We start from the raw sequence: 23,215 nt of genomic DNA, 5'->3' as shown, positions 1-23,215 counted from the left end.
AGCCTGTGAAGTTTGTTTTCGGGCTAAACAATCTAGAGATAAATTTCCTTTAAGTGAAAATAAAACTAGTCGAATTTTTGAGAAAGTACACTGTGATCTTTGGGGTCCTTACAAGCATCTTTCAAGCTGTGGGGCTCGATATTTCTTGACAATAGTTGATGATTATTCTCGTGCAGTGTGGGTGTATTTGTTGACTGATAAAACTAAAGTTTATGAAATGTTTGTGTCTTTTGTGGCTATGGTTGGTAGACAATTTTCCAAACAAATCAATATAGTACAAAGTGATAACGGAACAGAGTTTAATTGCTTGTTTACTTATTTTTCTACACACGGAATTTTGTTTCAAACATCATGTGTTGGTACTCCTCAACAAAACGGGTGAGTAGAAAGAAAACACAAACACATCCTCAATGTAGCCCGAGCTCTTATGTTCCAAGCAAAATTACCTACTTCTTTTTGGGGTGAATCCATCCTCATAGTTGCACATCTGATCAATCACACACCCTCTCCTTTGCTTGACAACAAAAGTCCATCAGAGATATTGTTATTGTTTGGTACTCTTCCCTCATATTCTACTCGTAAAGTGTTTGGGTGTTTATGTTTTGCTCATAACCAAAAGGCAAAAGGAGATAAATTCGCTAGTCGATGCCGAAAATGTGTCTTTGTTGGATACCCATTCGGTAAAAAAGGGTGGAAATTGTTTGACCTTGACACCAACGAATACTTTGTTTCACGTGATGTAAATTCTTTGAGGACATATACCCTTATTCTAACATGAATTTAACACCACGTGACACCACAAATACACTACCTGATGGACCAGTTTACTTTGATGAGATTGACGAGGATGCTGCTGGTCCAGATCAGTCACCTAGTGATCCACCCATAGATACATCACCTTTTAATTCGCCCACTAATTCACCTTGTCAGGAACCACCAAGCTCTCATACAACGCCGATTTTGGACCCCACCTTCTTCACTCGAACAACAAGAAAATATGGGTAGAGGTCAAAGAATCAAGTATCCGTCCATCCTTCTTAAAGACTTTGTTGCTTCTACTAAAGCTAGTCCATCCCCGTCCTCTACACACCGGTCTCCACCAGCTTCCTCAGGTACGTCGTATCCTATAGTTCATTATATAAATTGTGATTAGTTTTCTCCTCGGTATAAAGCTTTTATTTCAGCAGTTACTTCAGGAACTGAACCGAGATCATTTAAAGAAGCCATGCAGGACATGAAATGGAAAGCCTCTATGCAAGATGAAATTCGTGCTCTTGAAGAAAATGGTACTTGGACATTGCAACATCTTCCTCCTGGCAAACATGCTCTCGGTAGCCAGTGGGTATATAAAATTAAATATCACTCCAATGGTGACATAGAAAGATACAAATCACGGTTGGTTGTGTTCGGAAATCATCAACAAGAAGGCTTAGATTATAAAGAAACATTTGCACCCGTTGCAAAGATGACTACGGTACGTGTGTTTCTTGCAATTGCAGCTTCAAAAAACTGGGAATTACATCAAATGGACGTGCATAATGCATTCTTACACGGGGATCTACAAGAAGAAGTCTATATGAAATTGCCTCCAGGGTTCAAATGCTCGAATCCTAATTTGGTGTGTCGTCTTCGCAAGTCACTTTACGGTTTGAAACAAGCTCCTAGGTGTTGGTTTGCTAAACTAGTGACAGCACTTAAGAAATACGGTTTTCGTCAGTCTTATTCCGATTACTCTCTTTTTACATACACGCGTGGAATGGTGCAAGTTAATGTACTTGTTTATGTGGACGATCGTATCATCTCAGGTAATAATCACGACGCTATCAAACTCTTCAAGACATATTTAAGTAATTGCTTTAAAATGAAAGATCTTGGTCCTTTGAAGTATTTTCTCGGTCTTGAGGTTGCTCGCAGTCCTACTGGTGTTTTCTTGTGTCAACGCAAATACACGTTGGATATTATTGCTGAAACCGGTCTCTTGGGCGCCAAACCAGCCAGTTTTCCCATTGAACAAAACCATAAGCTTGGTCTAGCTAAAGGTAAAGAGTTGACTGACCCAGAAGTTTATCGTCGACTTGTGGGTCGTTTGATATATCTAGCTGTCACGCGTCCAGATCTAGCGTACTCAGTTCACATCCTATCACAGTTCATGCAGTCTCCACGGATCGAACATTGGGAAGCAGCTCAACGTGTCGTTAAATATTTGAAGGGAACTCCTGGAAAAGGTATTCTCCTACGTGCTGTAACATCCGGATTCCCAGGTATCTTATTTTAAGTATTTATCTTGCGTTTTAGGGAGGGACTCGGCGAGTAGGCGCTCAGACTCGCCGAGTAGGATCGCGAATTCTTGTCTAATTTAATTAAGGACTCGACGAGTCGATGCGTGGACTCGGCGAGTCCGCGCTGTAAAATGAAACCCTAAATCTCAGGGCCTGAGCCCTATTTAAAGGCCTTTATGGCCTCCATTTGCGGCTACCAGTCCAGAGAGAGATACCCTAGCGATTGTGAGCGAGTTGTGAGAGAGTTTGAGCCTTTTTGATCATTTTTGGTGTGATTTTGCAAAGGAGAAAGTGTTTCCAGCAAGGAGAGGTCAAGAGGATTGCAGTTCAGTGGGTTTTCAGCTTAGATCTTCAACTTTGAGGTAGCTATTCGATCCTATCCTCCTGTTTTGCTTAAGGGCATTGAATTTAGGGTTTTCTATACCCTTTTATGGCTTGTTTAGTTGTGTATAGTGTCCCATTGAGTGCTAAACTCTAGATCTGGACCTTTTGAGGTCCAGAGAGCCTGAACCATCCTGCTTTTTGTGGTTCTATGGAGGAAATGGACATAGGTTGCCATGTTAGAAGGGATTTCACCAAAATAAGCCTTAGGAGCATTGCATGTGTAGCAAGATTCGACCTTTACGTGTTTATTGGTCATGGGGAAGTCAGATCTATAGATTAGAGAAGCAGATCTGACCTCAGGAGGTCAGATGAGTGATGTCATGGGAGGAACTCGCCGAGTCCATAAGTGGACTCGACGAGTCGAGTCGGGTTGCCCCGCGATTCGCGACCTGTGATAACCCGTTGAGTGTAGGGTTGACTCAGCGAGTCGAGTGAGGACCAGGGGCGAAGAGGACATGCATGTACTCGCCGAGTCACACGAGTGCACTCGACGAGTCTAGGCCAAAGTTTGACCGTTGACTTTTGTTGACTTTTAGGGTTTGGTCAATATTAGGGTCTTTGAGCCATGAGAGGGGTAAAATGGTCTTTTACCCTTCTGAGAGTACTAAGAGAGGGATTAGTCTAAGCCTTGAGGGTTGTATTGATTAGAGTGCTTATTCCATGTGATTAGGCGGGAGCTAGACCAGATTTTACCGAGCTCGAGATTTACCGAGTTACCCGAGGTGAGTCTTCTCACTATACTTTACCTAGAGTGGTAATTAGAGTTATGTGATAGAGTATCTTGTATGCTATTATGTGATTGTGATACACTGCATTATTTCTATGTGATTCATGTCGTGTATGTTCCAGAGGTTACAGAGTTAGAACCGGAAGGTTCACAGAGTTAGGACCAGAGGGTCCACAGAGTTAGGACCGGAGGGTCCACAGAGTTACAGCCTCGAGTGGCTATTATGTGTTATATGTGGTATTTTGGGGAACTCACTAAGCATTTATGCTTACAGTGTTTTGTGTTATGTGTTTCAGGTACCAGTGAGGATCGCGGGAAGGCGTCGGCATGATCAGTACACACTATTGGAGTTTTACACATTTTGATCTTGGGATGTGTTTTTATGGATTCGATATGTGATACATTGAGATTTGAGAATATTTATGAATGAAATTATATCTTTAAAAGTGAAAAAAATTGTTTTGAAATTTACGGTGTTACAAGTGGGTATCAGAGCCTTGGTTTGAAGGATTCAGATGCACCTTCGAGCGCATTTGAACTCAAACTGAGGATTTGAGGAATTTTTCAAAATAAAACAATTTTTTTCTAAACGGAGTAAAAAGATTTTGAAAAGAGCAAAGAAGAGCAGTGTGTACTATCAGCCAGCGCCCGAACGGTGATTTCCCAAAATACCCTTACATTATGTGTTATGAGATATTATGTGATATGTTATGCATGCTAGAGTAGGCTAGGTATTCATGGTTAGGACTAGAGTGGGCCTGATTTGTGATACCTTAGCCTAGGAGTTATTGCTAGTATGAGATACTTCGAGAGTAAGTAGGTAGCAACGAGGAGCTTATGAGTGGTCTACCGGAGAGTAGCCTGAGTTTAGGGAGATATAGAGTACTTGTGATCTGGGATCCTAGGAGGAGGACTTGGGGTGAATACCGATGCGCTGTGGAAGGTAGTATAAGGGCCCGTACTACTGGAAACACCGGATCGGTGAATAGTCAACGTAAGAATCCTTAGGGTACTAAAGAGCAAGTAGGGTTGGGTATCGAGTGCGAGTATACTCGAACGAGTCTCTGATTTTTTTGTGTTGTATTTCAGAGACATCATGGTTGGGACGCGCCACCACCCAGGAGTCAGTGGTACGAGTGATGAGGAGATCCGTAGGTTGATTCATGAGGAGGTGGCTGCTGCCATCCGAGCCGAGATACCAGAGATGTTTGGGTCTATCAAGACCACCCTGATCGAGACTTTTGACAAGCGTTACGCTGCTCTTACTAATGTTGTTGTTGCTGCAGCCACCGCAGCCGTCGCTGCTGCGAGACCACAGGGGGTGACTCGTTGCTGTACTGAGAGTTCAGCAACACGAAGCCACCAGAGTTTGATGGGACGCAGGATCCGATCGCTGCGATGAGATGGATTGCTGATATTGAGGGATGCTTATATACATGTTCTTATCCGGAGCATCTGAGAGTTCGGTTCGCGCTGAACCAGCTTCGCTTGGGAGCGAAGGACTGGTGGAAGTTTGTGACAGCGCACTACTCTTCCGCAGAGCTTGCCGCGGTGACCTGGGAGAGGTTCACTGCTAGGTTTTGTGATGAGTACGTTCCCCCGGTGGAAAGGGAACGTTTGGCCCAGGAGTTCTTGACCCTCAAGCAGGGTACCGAGTCTGTTACAGTGATCACCAGGATGTTCCATGAGAGGGCGATGTTCTGCCCTGAGCACGTGTCTTCCGAGCAGGCACGCATGAGTCGGTATTTGAGCATTTTGAGGAGAGACATCCGCGAGTTCGTGGCGAACTCGTCGTACCGGACATTTGCCGAGCTTCAGGCAAATGCCCGGAAGAGGGAGATTGAGCTCGAGACTCAGGCCAGGGAGGAGGCGGAGTCTCAAGGGAGGGATCGGCTACCGGCACAGTCCCAGCCGGCAGCCAAGCGGGCCAAGCCCGCCGATTCGAGATCAGGGAACCAGAAGAGCCGCACTTGTGGCAAGTGCGGCAAGAGTCATGAGGGGGTTTGCAGAGCAGGGTCTTGCTACAAGTGTGGCAAGGAGGGGCACATGGCCAAGGATTGCCCCAAGGGGTTTGCAGTCTGTTTCCACTGCAACCAGACCGGACACCGGAAGGCCGAGTGTCCGCAGCTGCGGGGGTCAGCCCAGGGAGCATCACAGGGATCTGCCCCTGCTGTCGTTCGAGCTGTAGAGAGTCGGCCAGCGAAGGCCGAGGCGCCAAAGGCTCGCGGGAGAGCCTTCCATTTGACAGCGGAGGAGGTCCGCGCAGCGCCAGATGTTGTGGCTGGTACATTTCTAGTGAGTTATGTACCTGCTTTGGTGCTATTTGACTCGGGTGCGAGTCGGTCTTTTGTGTCGTTAGCCTTTAGTCAGCACATCAGTATCTGTCGGGAGGCGTTGAGTCGACCTTTGCGAGTTTCTATAGCTGACGAGAGAGCGGTGTATGCCACTGATGTGATTCGAGGATGTGTACTCGAGATCTTCGGCGTTGAGTTTCCGATTGATTTGGTCCCGATTGCGATGGGTGATGTATGTGTCATCGTGGGCATGGACTGGTTGAGCAGGTTTGGAGCGGTTATCGACTGCGAGCGACAATTGGTGACTTTACGAGACCCTAGTGGGGGAGTTCTTACGGTTTATGGCGAGGGTACCCGTTCTGGGTCAACATTTTGTTCGGCCGCTAGAGCGAGGCAGAGTCTACAGCAGGGCTGTAGTGGGTTTGTGGCTTATATGGTGAATACGAGAGTAGATGCAGAGAAACCGAGGTCGGTTGATGAGGTCCCGATAGTGCGTGATTTCCCGGATGTTTTCCTCGAGGTGTTGCCGGGTGTGCCTCCCAAGAGGCAGGTGGAGTTCTGCATCGATTTGGTTCCGGGGGCAGCGCCTTATCGCCTTGCACCGCCAGAGATGCAGGAGTTATCCTCGCAACTTCAGGAGCTGCTAGGGAAGGGGTTTATTCGACCGAGTAGCTCGCCGTGGGGAGCGCCGATCCTTTTTGTCAAGAAAAAGGATGGTTCACACCGAATGTGCATTGATTACCGGGAGTTGAACAAATTAACGGTCAAGAACCGTTACCCATTACCGAGGATCGACGATTTGTTCGATCAGTTGCAAGGAGCGTCTTGGTTCTCCAAGATTGATCTGAGGTCGGGATATCATCAGATGAGAGTGCGTGATGAGGATATCCAGAAGACAGCATTCAGGACTCGCTATGGACATTACGAGTTCGTGGTGATGCCTTTCGGGCTCACCAACGCACCGGCAGCGTTCATGGACCTCATGAACCGAGTATGCAGGCCGATGTTGGATCGTTCAGTGATCGTGTTCATCGATGACATATTGGTGTATTCGAGATCCAGAGAGCAGCATGAGGAGCATTTGAGGGAGATCCTCGGAGTTCTGAGATCGGAGAGGCTTTACGCCAAATTCTCCAAGTGCGATTTCTGGTTACGAGAAGTCCAGTTCTTAGGACACCTCATCAACCAGAATGGGATATTGGTCGGTCCGGCCAAGATTGAGGCGGTGATGAGTTGGGAGGTGTCGAGATCCCCCACCGAGATCAGGAGTTTTCTGGGGTTGGCCGGCTATTATAGGAGATTTATTAAAGATTTCTCCAAGATTGTTGTTCCTCTGACTAGGTTGACCCGGAAGGGCGTGACTTTCAGTTGGGGCCCGGAGCAGCAGGCCTCATTCGAGACACTTCGCCAGAGATTATGCGAAGCCCCAGTGTTAGCCCTTCCGGAGGGGATAGAGGATTTTGTGGTGTATTGTGACGCGTCGATATCAGGGTTGGGTGCAGTACTTATGCAGAGGGGGCATGTGATAGCGTATGCATCGAGGCAGCTGAAGCCTCATGAGACGAGGTATCCCACCCACGATCTGGAGCTGGGGGCAGTGGTGTTCGCCCTCAAAATCTGGCGTCGCTATCTGTATGGGGTTCGGTGTACCATTTACACGGACCACAAGAGCTTGAAGTATTTGATGGATCAACCCAACCTGAATATGCCCCAGAGGAGATGGTTGGACGTGGTAAAGGATTATGATTGTGAGATCCTGTACCACCCAGGCAAAGCTAATGTTGTAGCTGATGCCCTGAGCCATAGGACGGAGAGTGCCCCGATTCGAGACATTTGTATGCGGCTGACAGTGATGACTCCGGTGTTGGATACCATTCGGGAGGCCCAGGTAGAGACCATGAGACCGGAGAACCGCAAGAGAGAACGGGTGATCGGGCAAGTACCTGAGTTCATTGCCGATAGCCGAGGGCTTATGACCTTTCAGGGTCGGATTTGGGTGCCGTATGCAGGCGGGACGCGCACCACTTTGATGGAAGAGGCGTACCGATCGAGGTTCTCAATCCATCCCGAGGCCACTAAGATGTATTTGGATCTGAAGAAAGATTATTGGTGGCCCTGTATGAAGAGGGATGTAGCATGGTTTGTTGAGCGGTGCTTGACCTGTCGCAGGGTTAAGGCTGAGCACCAGCGTCCGCACGGCAAGTTGCAGCCACTTGAGGTTCCCCAGTGGAAGTGGGAACAGATTTCCATGGACTTTATCACCAAATTGCCAAGGACCGTGAGGGGTGTCGATGCGATTTGGGTGATTGTCGACCGGCTGACGAAGAGCGCTCACTTCCTTGCTATCAGTGAGAGCTCTTCTGCAGAGAGATTGGCAGAATTGTATGTGAGAGAGGTGGTATCGCGGCACGGAGTACCGATCTCGATTGTGTCAGACCGAGATGTGCGTTTCACTTCCAGGTTCTGGAAGAAGTTCCATGAGGAGTTGGGTACGAGGCTGCATTTCAGTACCGCTTACCACCCACAGACGGACGGTCAGAGCGAGCGGACGATTCAGACGCTCGAGGACATGCTCCGAGCATGTGTGTTGGACTTCGGGGGAAGTTGGGACACGTATCTGCCGTTGGCTGAGTTTTCTTATAACAACAGCCACCATTCGAGTATTGGTATGCCTCCCTTCGAGTTGTTATACGGGAGGAGATGTTGGACTCCTATTTGCTGGGGAGAGGTAGGGCAGCGTGTGATGGGCAGCACTGAGATTGTGCTTCAGACAACCGAGCAGATACAGCAGGTTAGACAGAGGTTGTTGACGGCTCAGAGTCGCCAGAAGAGTTATGCGGATAGGCGACGATCCGATCTTGAGTTCCAGGTGGGAGGCTTCGTACTCCTGAAAGTGTCTCCTTGGAAAGGAGTGATTTGATTCAGGAAGAGGGGCAAGCTGGGGCCCCGGTATATTGGGCCATTCAGGGTGACCGCGAGGGTGGGCAGGGTAGCATATCGGTTGGAGCTACCTGCGGAGTTGAGCCAGATTCATGACACCTTCCACGTGTCTCAGTTGAGGAAGTGTATAGCCGACGAGTCGGCAGTGGTGCCGCTGGAAGATATTCAGGTGAATGCGAACCTGAATTATGTTGAAAGGCCAATCGCGATCCGGGATCGGAAGATCAAGGTTCTGAGGAACAAGGAGGTGCCCCTGGTGCAGGTCCAGTGGCAACATCGGAGAGGGTCCGAGCTGACTTGGGAGCCGGAGTCGGAGATGCGGGAGCAGCATCCAGAGTTGTTTGTTGAGCAAGACTTCGAGGGCGAAGTCTGATTCTAGTGGGGGAGAATTGTAACATCCGGATTCCCAGGTATCTTATTTTAAGTATTTATCTTGAGTTTTAGGGAGGGACTCGGCGAGTAGGCGCTCAGACTCGCCGAGTAGGATCGCGAATTCTTGTCTAATTTAATGAAGGACTCGACGAGTCGATGCGTGGACTCGGCGAGTCCGCGCTGTAAAATGAAACCCTAAATCTCATGGTTTGAGCCCTATTTAAAGGCCTTTATGGCCTCCATTTGCGGCTACCAGTCCAGAGAGAGATACCCTAGCGATTGTGAGCGAGTTGTGAGAGAGTTTGAGCCTTTTTGATCATTTTTGGTGTGATTTTGCAAAGGAGAAAGTGTTTCCAGCAAGGAGAGGTCAAGAGGATTGCAGTTCAGTGGGTTTTCAGCTTAGATCTTCAACTTTGAGGTAGCTATTCGATCCTATCCTCCTGTTTTGCTTAAGGGCATTGAATTTAGGGTTTTCTATACCCTTTTATGGCTTGTTTAGTTGTGTATAGTGTCCCATTGAGTGCTAAACTCTAGATCTGGACCTTTTGAGGTCCAGAGAGCCTGAACCATCCTGCTTTTTGTGGTTCTATGGAGGAAATGGACATAGGTTGCCATGTTAGAAGGGATTTCACCAAAATAAGCCTTAGGAGCATTGCATGTGTAGCAAGATTCGACCTTTACGTGTTTATTGGTCATGGGGAAGTCAGATCTATAGATTAGAGAAGCAGATCTGACCTCAGGAGGTCAGATGAGTGATGTCATGGGAGGAACTCGTCGAGTCCATAAGTGGACTCGACGAGTCGAGTCGGGTTGCCCCGCGATTCGCGACCTGTGATAACCCGTTGAGTGTAGGGTTGACTCAGCGAGTCGAGTGAGGACCAGGGGCGAAGAGGACATGCATGTACTCGCCGAGTCACACGAGTGCACTCGACGAGTCTAGGCCAAAGTTTGACCGTTGACTTTTGTTGACTTTTAGGGTTTGGTCAATATTAGGGTCTTTGAGCCATGAGAGGGGTAAAATAGTCTTTTACCCTTCTGAGAGTACTAAGAGAGGGATTAGTCTAAGCCTTGAGGGTTGTATTGATTAGAGTGCTTATTCCATGTGATTAGGCGGGAGCTAGACCAGATTTTACCGAGCTCGAGATTTACCGAGTTACCCGAGGTGAGTCTTCTCACTATACTTTACCTAGAGTGGTAATTAGAGTTATGTGACAGAGTATCTTGTATGTTATTATGTGATTGTGATACACTGCATTATTTCTATGTGATTCATGCCGTGTATGTTCCAGAGTTTACAGAGTTAGAACCGGAAGGTTCACAGAGTTAGGACCAGAGGGTCCACAGAGTTAGGACCGGAGGGTCCATAGAGTTACAGCCTCGAGTGGCTATTATGTGTTATATGTGGTATTTTGGGGAACTCACTAAGCATTTATGCTTACAGTGTTTTGTGTTATGTGTTTCAGGTACCAGTGAGGATCACGGGAAGACGCTGGCATGATCAGTACACACTATTGAAGTTTTACACATTTTGATCTTGGGATGTGTTTTTATGGATTTGATATGTGATACATTGAGATTTGAGAATAATTTTGAATGAAATTATATCTTTAAAAGTGAAAAAAATTGTTTTGAAATTTACGGTGTTACACGTGTCGATAGTCCTCTCATCTTGAGTGGTTGGTGTGATCCTGAGTGGGCTGCTTGCCCTATTACTCGAAGATCTTTATCTGGATGGATTGTGTATCTAGGTTATTTTCCTATTTCTTGGAAAACGAAGAAGCAACATACCGTGTCTCGATCATCCGCTGAAGCGGAGTATCGTTCTATGGCAGCTGTTACGTGTGAATTGAAATGGTTAAAAGGTCTTCTTGCTAGCTTGGGCATTCATCACAATAAAAGTATTGATCTGTTTTGTGACAGTGAACCGGCTCTCTACATTTCACAAAATCCATTTTTTTATGAACGAACGAAGCACATTGAAGTTGATTGTCATTTTGTTCGTGATGCTATAGTTGATGGTCTCATTAAACCTTCTTATGTTCATACATCTAAACAACTAGCGGATATCTTGACGAAAGCTCTGGGAAAATCTGCATTTTATTGTCTTGTTAGCAAGTTGGGCATTTTTGATCCCCATGCTCCAACTTGAGGGGGGATGTTAGGAAACGATAAGATTAGCTGTGATAAGATTAGTTGGCATTTAATTTTATCTCTATTTAAACTTCATTATGTTTATCTTTTCCCTAGTTGGTTAGTTTCTGATAAAGATTTGTAATCGTATAAATACATTGGAAAATCAATGAATAAACAAGGCAATTCATACCAACTTTTCACTATTAAATAGACCAAATAGCCTTCAAGTTTTAACATATATATGGCTCAAAAGGTCACAAAAAAAAACGAGACATGCATGGAGATTATCATATATTAACATTCATCTTTTTATTTTGATGAGAGAAAGTAGTTGTACCACCAAAATGTGAACATAACTCTAAGACTTTACATTTGAAATTTACATCAATTTACTTAAAAACATCCATTGCTTAAGCATTCGAGCCGATTGCATGACGGACGTATCTTAATGTTTTCTTATAATTCACAAAGCCCAGAAACCAAAAGCTGAAATCATCAACAGTCACTACCTTCACATAGTTATATGATAGCCTCTTCATGTTCATGCTTTCTCTTACTCCTTTTATCTTTCCTAATGGGATTGACACCTTATATTGGAACTTTAGCAGTTCGCCTGTGGGAGAATAAGTTTTAAGGGACCTATCACTGCAAAATGCAATCCTTTCTGTAGACACAAAGAGGATGCCTGCAATTGCACCTGCTGTAGTGTACAAGTAGCATTGGGAAGCCTCTAACAGTTTCTCTTCCTCTCTGATGCCAAAGGTTTTCCTAAAGATTTTACCTTGACTGCCGAGTTGAATCATTTTGACACCATGACTCAACTTCTGTTTCATTATTTCAATTAATTTGGGCCCTGAACTCGCTGCATATTACAAAAATATAATCAGATTAAGATCGATTGAAAGAAAGAAGTAGACCATTTTGTAGTTAAAGTAATATATATAGTGCTAGATAGTTAATTACCATGATTTTTAATGCCGGCTGCAAAACTTCCTTCTCTTTCGTAAGGTTTAGATAGTAGTAGTCCCCTAGCTGTTTTGATCGCAACTCCATTATCATGTTTTGACAATCTATGATCCATTTTGACGTATGTTGATGTGATTCGGGTTCCTTGAAAGTATGATTTGCCTTTGCCGATTCAGGTTTCTTGAAAATTGGTGGCCGGTAATGTGTTTTGAGTACTGATCACATTATATTTATAGGCATACAAAGCTAGATCGAATAACTTTGAACAACTTTTAGTAAGATGAGTCATTCATATCTCATCCTCACTGTGCAGGTGGTTGGTAGTTGAGTCTTTTTTGGAGCACTACTTTACCTTCTTGATGGCCTGCTTTTAACCGTGTATCTCCACCTTTTGCTGTCATGCTGACGGTTTCTTTCAAAGTTATTTATCTGGTCGTACGATTATATCCGAAAATGCAGTTTATAAGACCATGCTAAGGAAAGTGATATGGAAGTGGTGGGGAGGTGATCTTTTATTTTGCTTAACCAGATTGAGGTGTAAAGAAGTTGTGTCATGAGACTTTCAGGATCTTGTCTCCACATTGTCATGTAATGACTAGACAGAACACGTGATATGCATAATACACATATATCCTCTCTCTTGAAGGTTAATTTTTGTCGAAGATGGAAAAATGAAGTAAAAGTAACTAATATATATAGTTAGCTTTAATTAACCAAACTTCATATATATTATAGGTTGTAGCATGATCGGGCATTCGGATCATTATGTTTGGTTTGCGGAAATTAAAGAAATTATGTGGAAATGAAATTAAAGATTGCAATTCATTACTTGTTTGGTTAGAAAATTAGAGGGAACTGAAAATTATTAAGACCGAAAGACTCCATCAAATGATCAAAATATTTATCTTTCTAATTAGAAGTAGTGGATGAAATTCAATTTCATTGTTTTACTTGCTTATAAAAAGACAAGAACACACTGATCATCTTATGATTTTGTTCGTGAATTGTACACACAAACATATATAAGAAATTATATGTGGCTTGTCATTCAAAATAATATAAGAAAGTAATATAATTTTTTTTTGAAAATATAAGTTTATATATGTACACGGCAGGGGCGGAATTGGAATAGGCATATTATAATCACAATGACAACAGGTTACCCTGCAGCATACATTAGCATGCTAAGTAAGAGGAAATATAAACTGCGATGTTGGATTTTATTTTCTTTAAGGGGATTGAGGTGTAAATTGGTGAAAATTCAGCTTTCTTATTCTATAACTGCTAGTTCAAGGTTATTGACGTAAATTTTGGAGAAACCATATTATACTCTAAGCAATTTTTGTCACATAAAAGAACAATTTCAAAATTAATTCTTATGGTCCAAAGCTTTTAATATACAAAAATTAAGGCAAGGAGATAGTATATCAACATACATCTTTTTCTCATTAGAGTTAAGTAGTTATACCACCAAAATGTGGGCATAACTGTAACTCTGTAAGACTTTACATTTGAAATTTACATCAAATCAAGGATTAATTACAAACATCATTTGCTTAAACATTGAGTCCGATTGCATGATGAACGTATCTTAAGGTTTTCTTATAATTTACAAAACCCAGAAACCAAAAGTTGAAATCATCAACGGTCACTAGCTCCACATAGTTGTTTGATGGCCTCTTCATGTTCATGCTTTCTCTTACTCCTTTTATCTTTCCTAACGGGATTGACACCTTATATTGGAACTTTAGCAGCTTGCCTGTGGTAGAATATGTTTCAATGGATCTGTAACTGCAAAATGCAACCCTTTCTGTAGACACAAAAAGGATTCCTGCAATTGCACCTGCTGTAGTGTATAAGTTGCATTCAGAAGCCTTCAACAGCTTCTCTCCCTCTCGGATACTGAAGGTTTTCCTGAAGATTTTTCTTTGGCTTCCAACTTGAATCATTTTTGCACCATGACTCAACATCTCTTTCATGATTTCGATTAATTTGGGCCCTGAACTTGCTGCATATTACAGAAATATAAACAGTATAAGCTCGATAGAATTGAATTGAAAGAAATAGAACATTATGTAGTGATTTTTAATAGATTGCAAAATTACCTTCTCTTTTAATGCCATTAATCTTGGAAGAAGTGGTAGAAAGAGGGTAATGGGGCTCATAAGGTTTAGATAATAGTAGTCCCTTTGTTGATTTGATCGCAACTCCAGTTTCATATTTTGAGAATCTTTGATCCATATCTTGACGTTTGTTTGCTGTGATTTGGGTGATTTGCCTCTGCTATTTCTGAAGCTAAATGCTGATTTTGGTGGGTTATGTGTTTTGAAAGAAGACATTTATAGGCATTTAGAGATTGAATAAAACTGACAACTTTTTATTTTGATGAGTCATCCATGTCTTATGGTTACTGGTGGTTGGTAGTTAAGTCTTTTCGAATGCACTACTTTGCTTTTTTTTAATATTTGTGGCTGCTTTTGACTGTGTATAGCTACCTTTTTCTGTCATGCTGACAGTTTTTTTACATGTTTTTTATCGGTTGACGATAAAGCAACAAAGTTTAGTGATGAGCAAAATAAGGAAAGTGATTTGGGTTGTGAGAGATGGTCTTTATTTGGCTTAAACTTAATCATATTGAGGTGTAAAGCAGTTGGTGATGAGACTTTTAAGATCCTGTTTTTATCTATTGACATGTCATGACTAGAAAGAACATGTGACTTGCATAAGAAATACAATACACATATATACTCTCCCTCTCTCTCTCTCTCTCTCTTAAAGGTTAAGCTGTGGAAGATGAGAAAATGAAATCTGAGTTTTTCTTTAGCCAATTTTAATAATTTGTGAAACTTAAGAGAATTTGATAGAATTTATTGTGTAGTTGTAAAATTGGATGAAATTAAACTTTGTTGAAATTGGTGGATTCCATAAAACCAAACTTGCTTATTAAAAGCTAAAAATGTCATCATCCTATGTTTTTACACCATTTTGATATGATTGTTAATCTTATTATTACATTATTAAATAGAAATTAAAAATTAAAAATTGCATGTCAGCAAAACAGGTCACATTAGGTTGCTGTGACAAATTTTTACTTTTTGCCCCAATACAATCTTCACTTAATTAATCAAATGTCAAAACCTTTATAAATATACAACTTTTTAAAAGATTTCAATTACATATCAAATCCTGTCAACAAAACATACTAAATACTTAAAATCCTTCCTCTTCCAGACAATTCCGAATCCCACAAAAACAATCAAACAATTCTTAATACAGGTGTTTAAAGCTGTTTTGTTCAATTTAGCAACATGATCAAATGTTTGTCTTAGGGTGTCATTATTTGAGTTGTTTATAAACATTATAGTTACGTCTACCCAAAATTTATGTGTTACAAAGTCAGAAAAGTGAAAACAGAAAGATATTAGATATTATATTACAACTGTAGTTGACAATATTTCATGAAGACCACACAAGTAGCCTTAAACAAACAAAAACTATGAGATAACACACCTCGTCTGAGTTTGATCTTGAATTTGAATCTGAAACAATTAACAAAACACTTCTCAACCACAAACATATTCAATAAAACATTCAACATCAATCAACATATATGCACACACAATAAAAATATTTAGCCGATTTCAAGCTATTCCATAAATAAACATTTTCAATTTAAGACATCAGGCTCCACTAAACTTCCCGTATAATTCACCTTACAACCTTCCGGAAACCTCAATCCCGCTTCTTCACAACCAGCTTTCGTGACATTTGGACAAGACCTAACATCCAGATACTCCAAAGACCTACACGCCTCCAAAATCATACTTATTCCCAACACTGTAATCTTTGGACAATTACTAACTTTCAAAACCTTCAAACCGGAATGGAATCCTGGATTCTGGAGTCCATCAAAAGCAGCATCCGTCACCTCCTCACAGCACCCAATGTCTAACACCTCCAAACAACTGCATTGTGAAAGTATGCAATTCAATGAAGCATCTGAAACATTTAAACACCAATCCATACGCAAGATCTTCAGGGTTTGAGAAGTGGCAGCTAGTGATTTTATTGAATCACTTGATATGTCCCGACATCCTCCGATTATGAGGGTTTCAAGATTCTTGCATTGGTTAGCTAATGCGAATATAGATTTGTCCCCGAGTTTGTAGCAATCTAGTAACTTTAATGTCTTTAAGGAAGTTGAACAGGCTTCTGCTATGATGGAAATTCCAAGATCGCCCACGTTTGTACATTTATTTACATCCAAATGCTTTATGTGTTTACATCCGTCTACTAAAGCGGTGAGTCCGGTGTCTGATATGTTGGTGCAACCTTGTAGGCCTAATTCTTCCAAATTGTGACAGTTTTTAGAGAGGGATTTTAGTAGGGTATCAGTGACAAAGCGACAACCAGCAAGGTGTAAGCTTTTTAGGTCATGGCAGCCATCCGTGACAGCTGATAATCCTTTATCAGTTAGCTTTCTACAGTATGAAACATCTAATGATTGTAGAGATGAAAGACCCGATCCAATTGCCACCATTCCAGCATCGGTGATACCTGCAAAACCACATATGCATAAAAGAATATAAGGATTCCAACAAGAGGTGAAACGCAATTCAGATGGGGGATTGGGGATTGGGGATTGAGAGTTCTTGCAATTACAACCGTTTAGACAGTATACAATATGAGACAAGAAAAGAAAGCGAAAATTTTCACACAAACAGAAAGGATTATAAAGATTCAACCGAAGTTCAGAAGTCAGAACATCCCTGCAAACCAAAACCATGACTTTTCTACAAGTCTGGTTCGTTAATTCAGAACAAGCATATCACTTCCAATATATCACAGAACATCAATTGGAGGCGAGAACAAAAAACATAAAGAATCAAATAAGACCTTTGCAATTTTGAAGCTTGAGTAGACGTAAGGCGGTGAAACCAGTGGCGATGACGGATAGATCTGAATCAGTGACTCCGGGATAAAACGAACGTGATGCGGATTGAGAGAGATCGAGATCCTTGAGGCGAGTGAAGCGTGCAGCCATCTTACGAAGCATGTGTGGACCAGCACGAGCACAGAGCTTCTTCCTCTCTGTGCTCTGAAGATAGAGCCATTTCTTGCATACAAGACCGAAAACTTCTTTGTCTTTGTCGGTTTCTAGTTTAACCAAAACTGCTCGGAGTTCGTCGTCCCTTAATCGCTCGTTAATGCACGTCTCTTCTCCTTCCCCTGCTATGCCTTTTTCGCCGATTTCACCCATTTGGTATATGATTGATCGATTAATCGTGGGAAATCAGAAACCCTAATTCAAGTCTTCTGAACTCCTTCTGTCATCTGGTGAGTTATGGATTTTCAACGGGGACCAAAAGGAAGATTTGGATCGTGCAGAGCTAACTCCGATAATGATTGAGCAACGGGTGGTCTTCGGGTCGAAACCCGACATGATCGGAACCAGAAGAAAAGTACCAAATGATAGGAAATGGAACCAAAAATCATATTCATCTAAAAATGATATGGAAGCAACAATCATATCATCAAATGATATTAGTTTTTGTTATGTTTATAAAATTTTAGACCGAAGTTTTAGTATTTTATTATAAGTGGTGAATTAATTGAGGATTTTAAAAATAATAATTTTGTTAAACGATTTGTCACTATAAAATAGTATAAATAAAACTCAATCATCTAAAACATCTTGAAACATTTAATAATTTGAGAGCATTCTACATATAGAAAATTTTGAGAGCTCTCATACTTGAAGAAATTATATTGTAATATGCAAAATGGATAACATTCAACACACAATTAGATTATACATAACAATTATAAATTGTATGAAAATGGCTTACGTTTACCTGTGTACATAAGTCATTTTCATGTTTAGCTTCTATGATTAGAACATATAATTTGGTTATGTGTTCAACTTTTTCATTTGCTCAATATTCTTTATAATGAAATCATTGGACTATTTAATATTAAATACTAGTTGTGAGACTCATATGTTATACGGATTGGATAAAACAAAAAATTAAATATGAAAGTTTAAACAAAAATTTATTTAAAATTGAAATTTTAGATTTGAAATTTAAAATTTAAAATTTAAATTTAAAAGGAAACATATTAAATACAATACATGAGTAGTAATATTGTAATTTATTGACTATTTTCAATTAAGTCAATTATTAATTGACGTGTAAATGTGATGTGTTAATCAAGAAAAAAAAAAGACACATGAAAAAAACATTTATTAAAAAATAGCAGAAAATGACATGTGTCCAAGTTAATGAGAGAGTGACATTTGGCAAAAAAAATCTTTATTTATTAGAATAACTAGTTGTAAGACCCGTGTGTTACACGGGTTAATTAAAAATTAAAAAATATATATATTAAACCGTAAACATTAAGCAATTTTAAAATAAAATTTCAAAATAAATGCAATCAAAATGGTGCATTATTTGAATTTATTTAATTTAGTAAGTTTGAAATTAAAAAGGAAAGTTACATTGAAATTCATTTTAATTTATTATTACATTTATTACATATAAATACCATATAGAATTTAAAAAAAATAAAAATTTATAAAATAACAAGTGGAAAATAAAAAAACTCAAAAATTCTTAGAAAATGTCATGTGTCAAAACGAAGGATGGTGCGACATTTGGCAAAAACATTTTTATTTATTAGGATAGAAGAAGTAAAAGATTGTGCAAGATTCGTGATTATTGATTATTCTTATTTCCACAATTCATGATTTCATTTTGGGATTCACAATCGGTGTAATAGTTATATTTGAAGATTTTGCAATCAATTTCAAGTCAACAATCTTGAAATGACGATCTGTTTTCCATGAATCATATTGAGGTCAATGAAAAATATAAGTTTTCATTGTTTTGCATGTCAATAATCTATGGGCATGAGATGTGTACCAATGGAGAACTGCTGACGTGATCGTATTAAGGATTTGTTGGTGATAATTATATGTGATATAAAGATTACAATCTCAAATTCAACTAAGAAATCAATGAATCCAAATTCTACAACACATGCCAAACCGTTTGTTTTTATAAAGCTCGAATTAATATCAGATTATTCATTAAAATGTTGTACCATGAAATGGTCTATGGGTGCAAGTTTGAGACTAGTAGTGGTATTCGTTTCCCCTTTGAGACAACATTTTTACAGATACCATTATCAGAGTCGTTTATGTAGCATTGTAATTTCATCTATATTCAGTAACAATCGGATTATAGTAAGAGGATCTGGTTAAAGGGTAAGTGTTAAAAACCCAACACTTATTGTCCCTCGTGTATATATTCCACTTTAAAAATTAAATCATATAGATCATCATGTCAAAGAATAGGAAAAAGAATCAAGGTCAGTGTCAAACACCATCATCAAGTTTTTAAGAAGTATGCACACAGTCTTTGAGAAACTGTGAGAGCTGAGAAGCATACAACTCAGGTTCATTCCTAAAATGGTCAACATGTGGTGTTGACTTAAAGTTGCATGACCTGACCACGCGCCCTGTTCTCTGTTGTGCCTCTATAAAAGACTCCACTGACCCTGCAGGAATCACTTTGTCCGCACTGCTGTAGATGTACAACTGCGGGCAGCTTGGCTGCCCGGATTTCAGCTGTACTAATACATTCGAAAGCCTCCTGAAATGTGAAAACAAGTAAATTGAATAAACACAAGTAAAGTCAAGTTATCTTTGGTTGGATGGAATGAACCATTCCATTCCTTCCTTCCCTGATTCCACCATACAAAATGATAACAAACTTACTGGTTAACTGATGGTAGATTTAAAACCACGCCAAAGAACTTCTCAAGAACCACCAACAGAGCCGATTCACTCATTGCTGGTTTGGCAGAGATGTCACCTTCATTTCTATGTCCTTTTGCTGCAATACTGTTTTTCTTCAGAAAAGCAGCAGAGAAACCCGAAGCCCAAACCTAAAACAAACCAAACCATTACTTAATAAATAAATAAAAGAAATCTTACTTAACCAAACAATAACTACCTGTGGGTCCGGGGATGCGACAGGTGCAGAATCCACTATACATCCCTTAATCCGCCCCATTAGTGTAAGGTCTTGCATCTGAAACTTTTCCAAGATGGCTCCATATCTGTGATATAGAAACAACCACAGATGTCATAAAGATAAGATTTTCTTAAAATAATAATAATATGAGATGAAAAGGGTTTGCTTTTGCTTACATTAGCCATCCGGTGTTGCTGAATGTGTGAAAGACCAAATTCTTTCCGTATTCTTCTTCCAACCATTCAGAAAGATGATTCACAAGCGAATTCACATGCTCTTCCGTTTTCCCTCCAACTTTATAACTTAAAATCTCAGACATGGGAAATGTAAAGGTGATGACATGGAATCCTTTTGAGGTATACCAATCTGCATATTTCTTGAGATGTTTTTGTTTGGCACCCAACCATCCAAGCAAAACCACCACCATTTTAGAGTTTTCTGATAAACCAATGGCATTAGGCTGTGGTAAATGCCATCTGTAAATGAGATCAGTAGACATGTTTGTTGGGATACTATGAGCATGATCGATTGGCCTATGAGCTTTTGCCAACTCAGCTGATCTATACACGTTGAGTAAAGCAGAAGAAAACGCAACATCAGAAGCCATCTTGTTGGGTATATGAATTGTTGGGTATCTGAAATTAGCAACAGGTATCCGACTCTTTGTTGAAAAAGATAGCTTTGAAACACTAGAATCAGAGATTTGTGCCCATTTTGCTTCACTGATTAAATCCGAGGAACAGCCAATTGATTGTTCTGATGAAGGACATGAATCCGGTTTAGATGGAAAAAATCTGTCACGAAGATCAGTAGAAACAGAAGCTAATGCAACAGCAGAGGCTGCAACAACCGGCCTTTGAAATAAACCAGACAACGAACCCATAATCTTGGAATCACCGATGCAGAATCTCTGATCATATAATAAGCAATTATGAATATATAAATACGACAAAAACAAACCTAAGTTTGTTGGAATTAATAAATATGAACAACGCGCAAAGAAAGTCAAAAAGAACGTGTATGTTGAAAGACAAGTAGCTGCTTACCTGTAGTGGGTCTTGGTTGAAGTCGTTCTTTGGGCTGCCAATAAACGTGCCTATTGACAGCCCACGCGAAGCCTTTTTATATATACAGTCAGAGTCGGCCAAGCGAAGCTTCTTCCTATCTACAGAAAATGTTCTTGAAAGCATTAGATTTACGCATCGTTTGTTCCAAGAAACGAGAATTCATGTGGGAAAAGAATTTAATGAGGCTAGATTATTTATACAAATAGGGGCATAAGTATTAAGTATATCAGTATATACTTGATTTGGAACCTATTGAACATATTTGAGCCACGATTATTGTCAACCTCGAGCAGCATAAAAGAATCCCAGAAGAAGATACCGAGCATAAAAAAGAGAGATGGTATGGGCCAATGAAGATGTCTACTTAACACCACCAAAAGTTGTAGGATTTGTCCACTTTGTAAACACTTTTTGTGATACTTGCAATTATCTCAAACATGAGGGTGAAAGTAGAATTGTACACAATTTATTGATTGGCCCACCGCCCATATCCACCAATAATACGCACAAAACCATGCTCCTCTCAAAAAGAATTTTTAAATAGAATATTATACAGTAGTTATTGTCTTTGGTTTGATGAATTTTCTTGAATCGATAGCATCGATTAAGAAAGATAATCGATGCATTTTTGCAAAAAAATTGTTAGAAACAGATATGCGACAAAAGGGTGCACGTTTTCCCTAATTTTGATGCTAAAAGGAATATTCGAAATTCAAATATTGATGTTTGACGAGTGACGCAAACTTTGAGCGCAACTGCACCAATCCAAAAGGTAGGAGCGAGGAAGGGGAAAATTAGAAGGAAGGCAATAGCTGTAAACAGGCGTGACGAACGTGACTCATCAAATTGCGCTTTAACCGTGTTGTACTGTACAACACCGAGATGCTTAATCTCGTCTTCATCGGTCGAGTTACGTGAAACGGAACGGTTTTTTCTGCAATGTAGGTTTTCAATCCAGCGTTTCGTTTGAATTTCGGATTGAAATCTTCAATAACACAGATGCATAACCCAAGAAACCCTAAATGGATTAAAAATACTATCTATCGGTTGCAATCGTATCAAACTACCAAACAATAAAAACAGCCCAAAATTGAATGACACGATTAATTACCTGAGAGACGATGGACTCCGGCGGCAAAAACTTCAGAGGAAAAGGGAACCCGCGAAGTTGATGCCGGTGTCGGAATTCTTCAGAGACCAACGAAATCAGCAAGGGATATTCTTGGGTTCCTCAATTATAGGGCGCCGAGTCTTTGACAACCTTCCGAATTGAAAAAAAGGTAACTCTAGGTTCAAATTTATTGCTGCCATAGTTGAATTATGTTATCAGACGATTGTACCCCTTCCTTTCATTTGCCTCTATAAACACGAAATAGCTAATGTTATATAAAATAATATTTACTCATTATATTTAGTATACACGCAAAAACAACGTAGTATCCCATTTATAAAACTTACTGTAAAGATGTTGATAAAAATGAGCAACCCAATGAACAATAAACGCGCGTTTAGGAGAGAATTTCTTATCAAGGTAAGTAATTTTTCGGTAGTAACTATTTTTTTTTATATATATTTAGGTAACAAACTTGTTGAAAGTGTTCACATATGACTATTATGACCTGCTATAGCAGGTTAAATCCTAGATGTGAACACTTTCAACAAATTCGTTACCTAGCTGTGTAAAAAAAATAGTTACACAAATATCAAACGAAAAATAAAAGTAAATTACACGAATGGTCCCTTTGGTTTGGGGGAATTTGTGTTTTTGGTCCCTAACTTATTTTTTTAACTCGGATGGTCCCTACTTTTTATTTTTGTTACGCGTTTGGTCCTGTATTACCTAAAAAGACTATTGTGCCCTTATTAATTTATTTTTTAATTAGTTTTCTTATTTATGTATTTATTTTTTATATATTTAAAAAAATTAATAGACTCCACATATATGTATCTCCTCACCGTAAACCTGAAACCACATTTGATAAATTTAATTTGGCTCTTACTGGTCACCATC

At 40.3% G+C, this 23,215-nt stretch overlaps 4 protein-coding genes across 5 annotated transcripts; all 4 read right to left on the bottom strand.

The window, feature by feature from the left end:
* Positions 1–11,312: 11,312 nt before the first annotated feature.
* Positions 11,313–12,511, bottom strand: LOC145162404 (putative GEM-like protein 8). Its single transcript, XM_079081557.1, has 2 exons — positions 12,093–12,511; positions 11,313–11,991 (listed from the first exon to the last, which is right to left on the bottom strand). Exons 1-2 carry the CDS (start codon positions 12,208–12,210, stop codon positions 11,540–11,542), a joined length of 570 nt encoding a protein of 189 aa, XP_078937683.1. The 5' UTR covers positions 12,211–12,511; the 3' UTR covers positions 11,313–11,539.
* Positions 12,512–13,518: 1,007 nt separating this feature from the next.
* On the bottom strand, positions 13,519–14,430 carry LOC145162403 (GEM-like protein 6). The gene is made up of 2 exons (XM_079081556.1): positions 14,201–14,430; positions 13,519–14,103 (listed from the first exon to the last, which is right to left on the bottom strand). The coding sequence occupies exons 1-2, from the start codon at positions 14,334–14,336 to the stop codon at positions 13,652–13,654; spliced, it is 588 nt and encodes a 195-aa protein (XP_078937682.1). The 5' UTR covers positions 14,337–14,430; the 3' UTR covers positions 13,519–13,651.
* A 1,070-nt stretch (positions 14,431–15,500) lies between these two features.
* Positions 15,501–17,580, bottom strand: LOC145166030 (RNI-like superfamily protein). The gene is made up of 2 exons (XM_079084959.1): positions 16,992–17,580; positions 15,501–16,652 (listed from the first exon to the last, which is right to left on the bottom strand). The coding sequence occupies exons 1-2, from the start codon at positions 17,353–17,355 to the stop codon at positions 15,763–15,765; spliced, it is 1,254 nt and encodes a 417-aa protein (XP_078941085.1). The 5' UTR covers positions 17,356–17,580; the 3' UTR covers positions 15,501–15,762.
* A 1,773-nt stretch (positions 17,581–19,353) lies between these two features.
* On the bottom strand, positions 19,354–22,528 carry LOC145166029 (alpha/beta-Hydrolases superfamily protein). Of its 2 annotated transcripts, none has more exons than XM_079084957.1 (6): positions 22,316–22,528; positions 21,184–21,302; positions 20,314–21,047; positions 20,117–20,222; positions 19,879–20,048; positions 19,354–19,753 (listed from the first exon to the last, which is right to left on the bottom strand). In XM_079084957.1, exons 3-6 carry the CDS (start codon positions 21,018–21,020, stop codon positions 19,498–19,500), a joined length of 1,239 nt encoding a protein of 412 aa, XP_078941083.1. In that variant the 5' UTR covers positions 21,021–21,047; positions 21,184–21,302; positions 22,316–22,528; the 3' UTR covers positions 19,354–19,497. The 2 variants fall into 2 exon arrangements, with proteins under 2 accessions (XP_078941083.1, XP_078941084.1); XM_079084958.1 differs by lacking the exon at positions 22,316–22,528 and adding an exon at positions 21,442–21,814.
* Between the last annotated feature and the right edge of the window lie 687 nt (positions 22,529–23,215).

Source organism: Lactuca virosa, chromosome 3 (assembly GCF_052849685.1).
Source record: "Lactuca virosa cultivar CGN04683 chromosome 3, Lactuca_virosa_CGN04683_v6, whole genome shotgun sequence".
NCBI lineage: Eukaryota > Viridiplantae > Streptophyta > Magnoliopsida > Asterales > Asteraceae > Lactuca > Lactuca virosa.
Note: the sequence above shows the minus strand (reverse complement) of the source record. Positions and strands in the feature narration are given on the sequence as shown.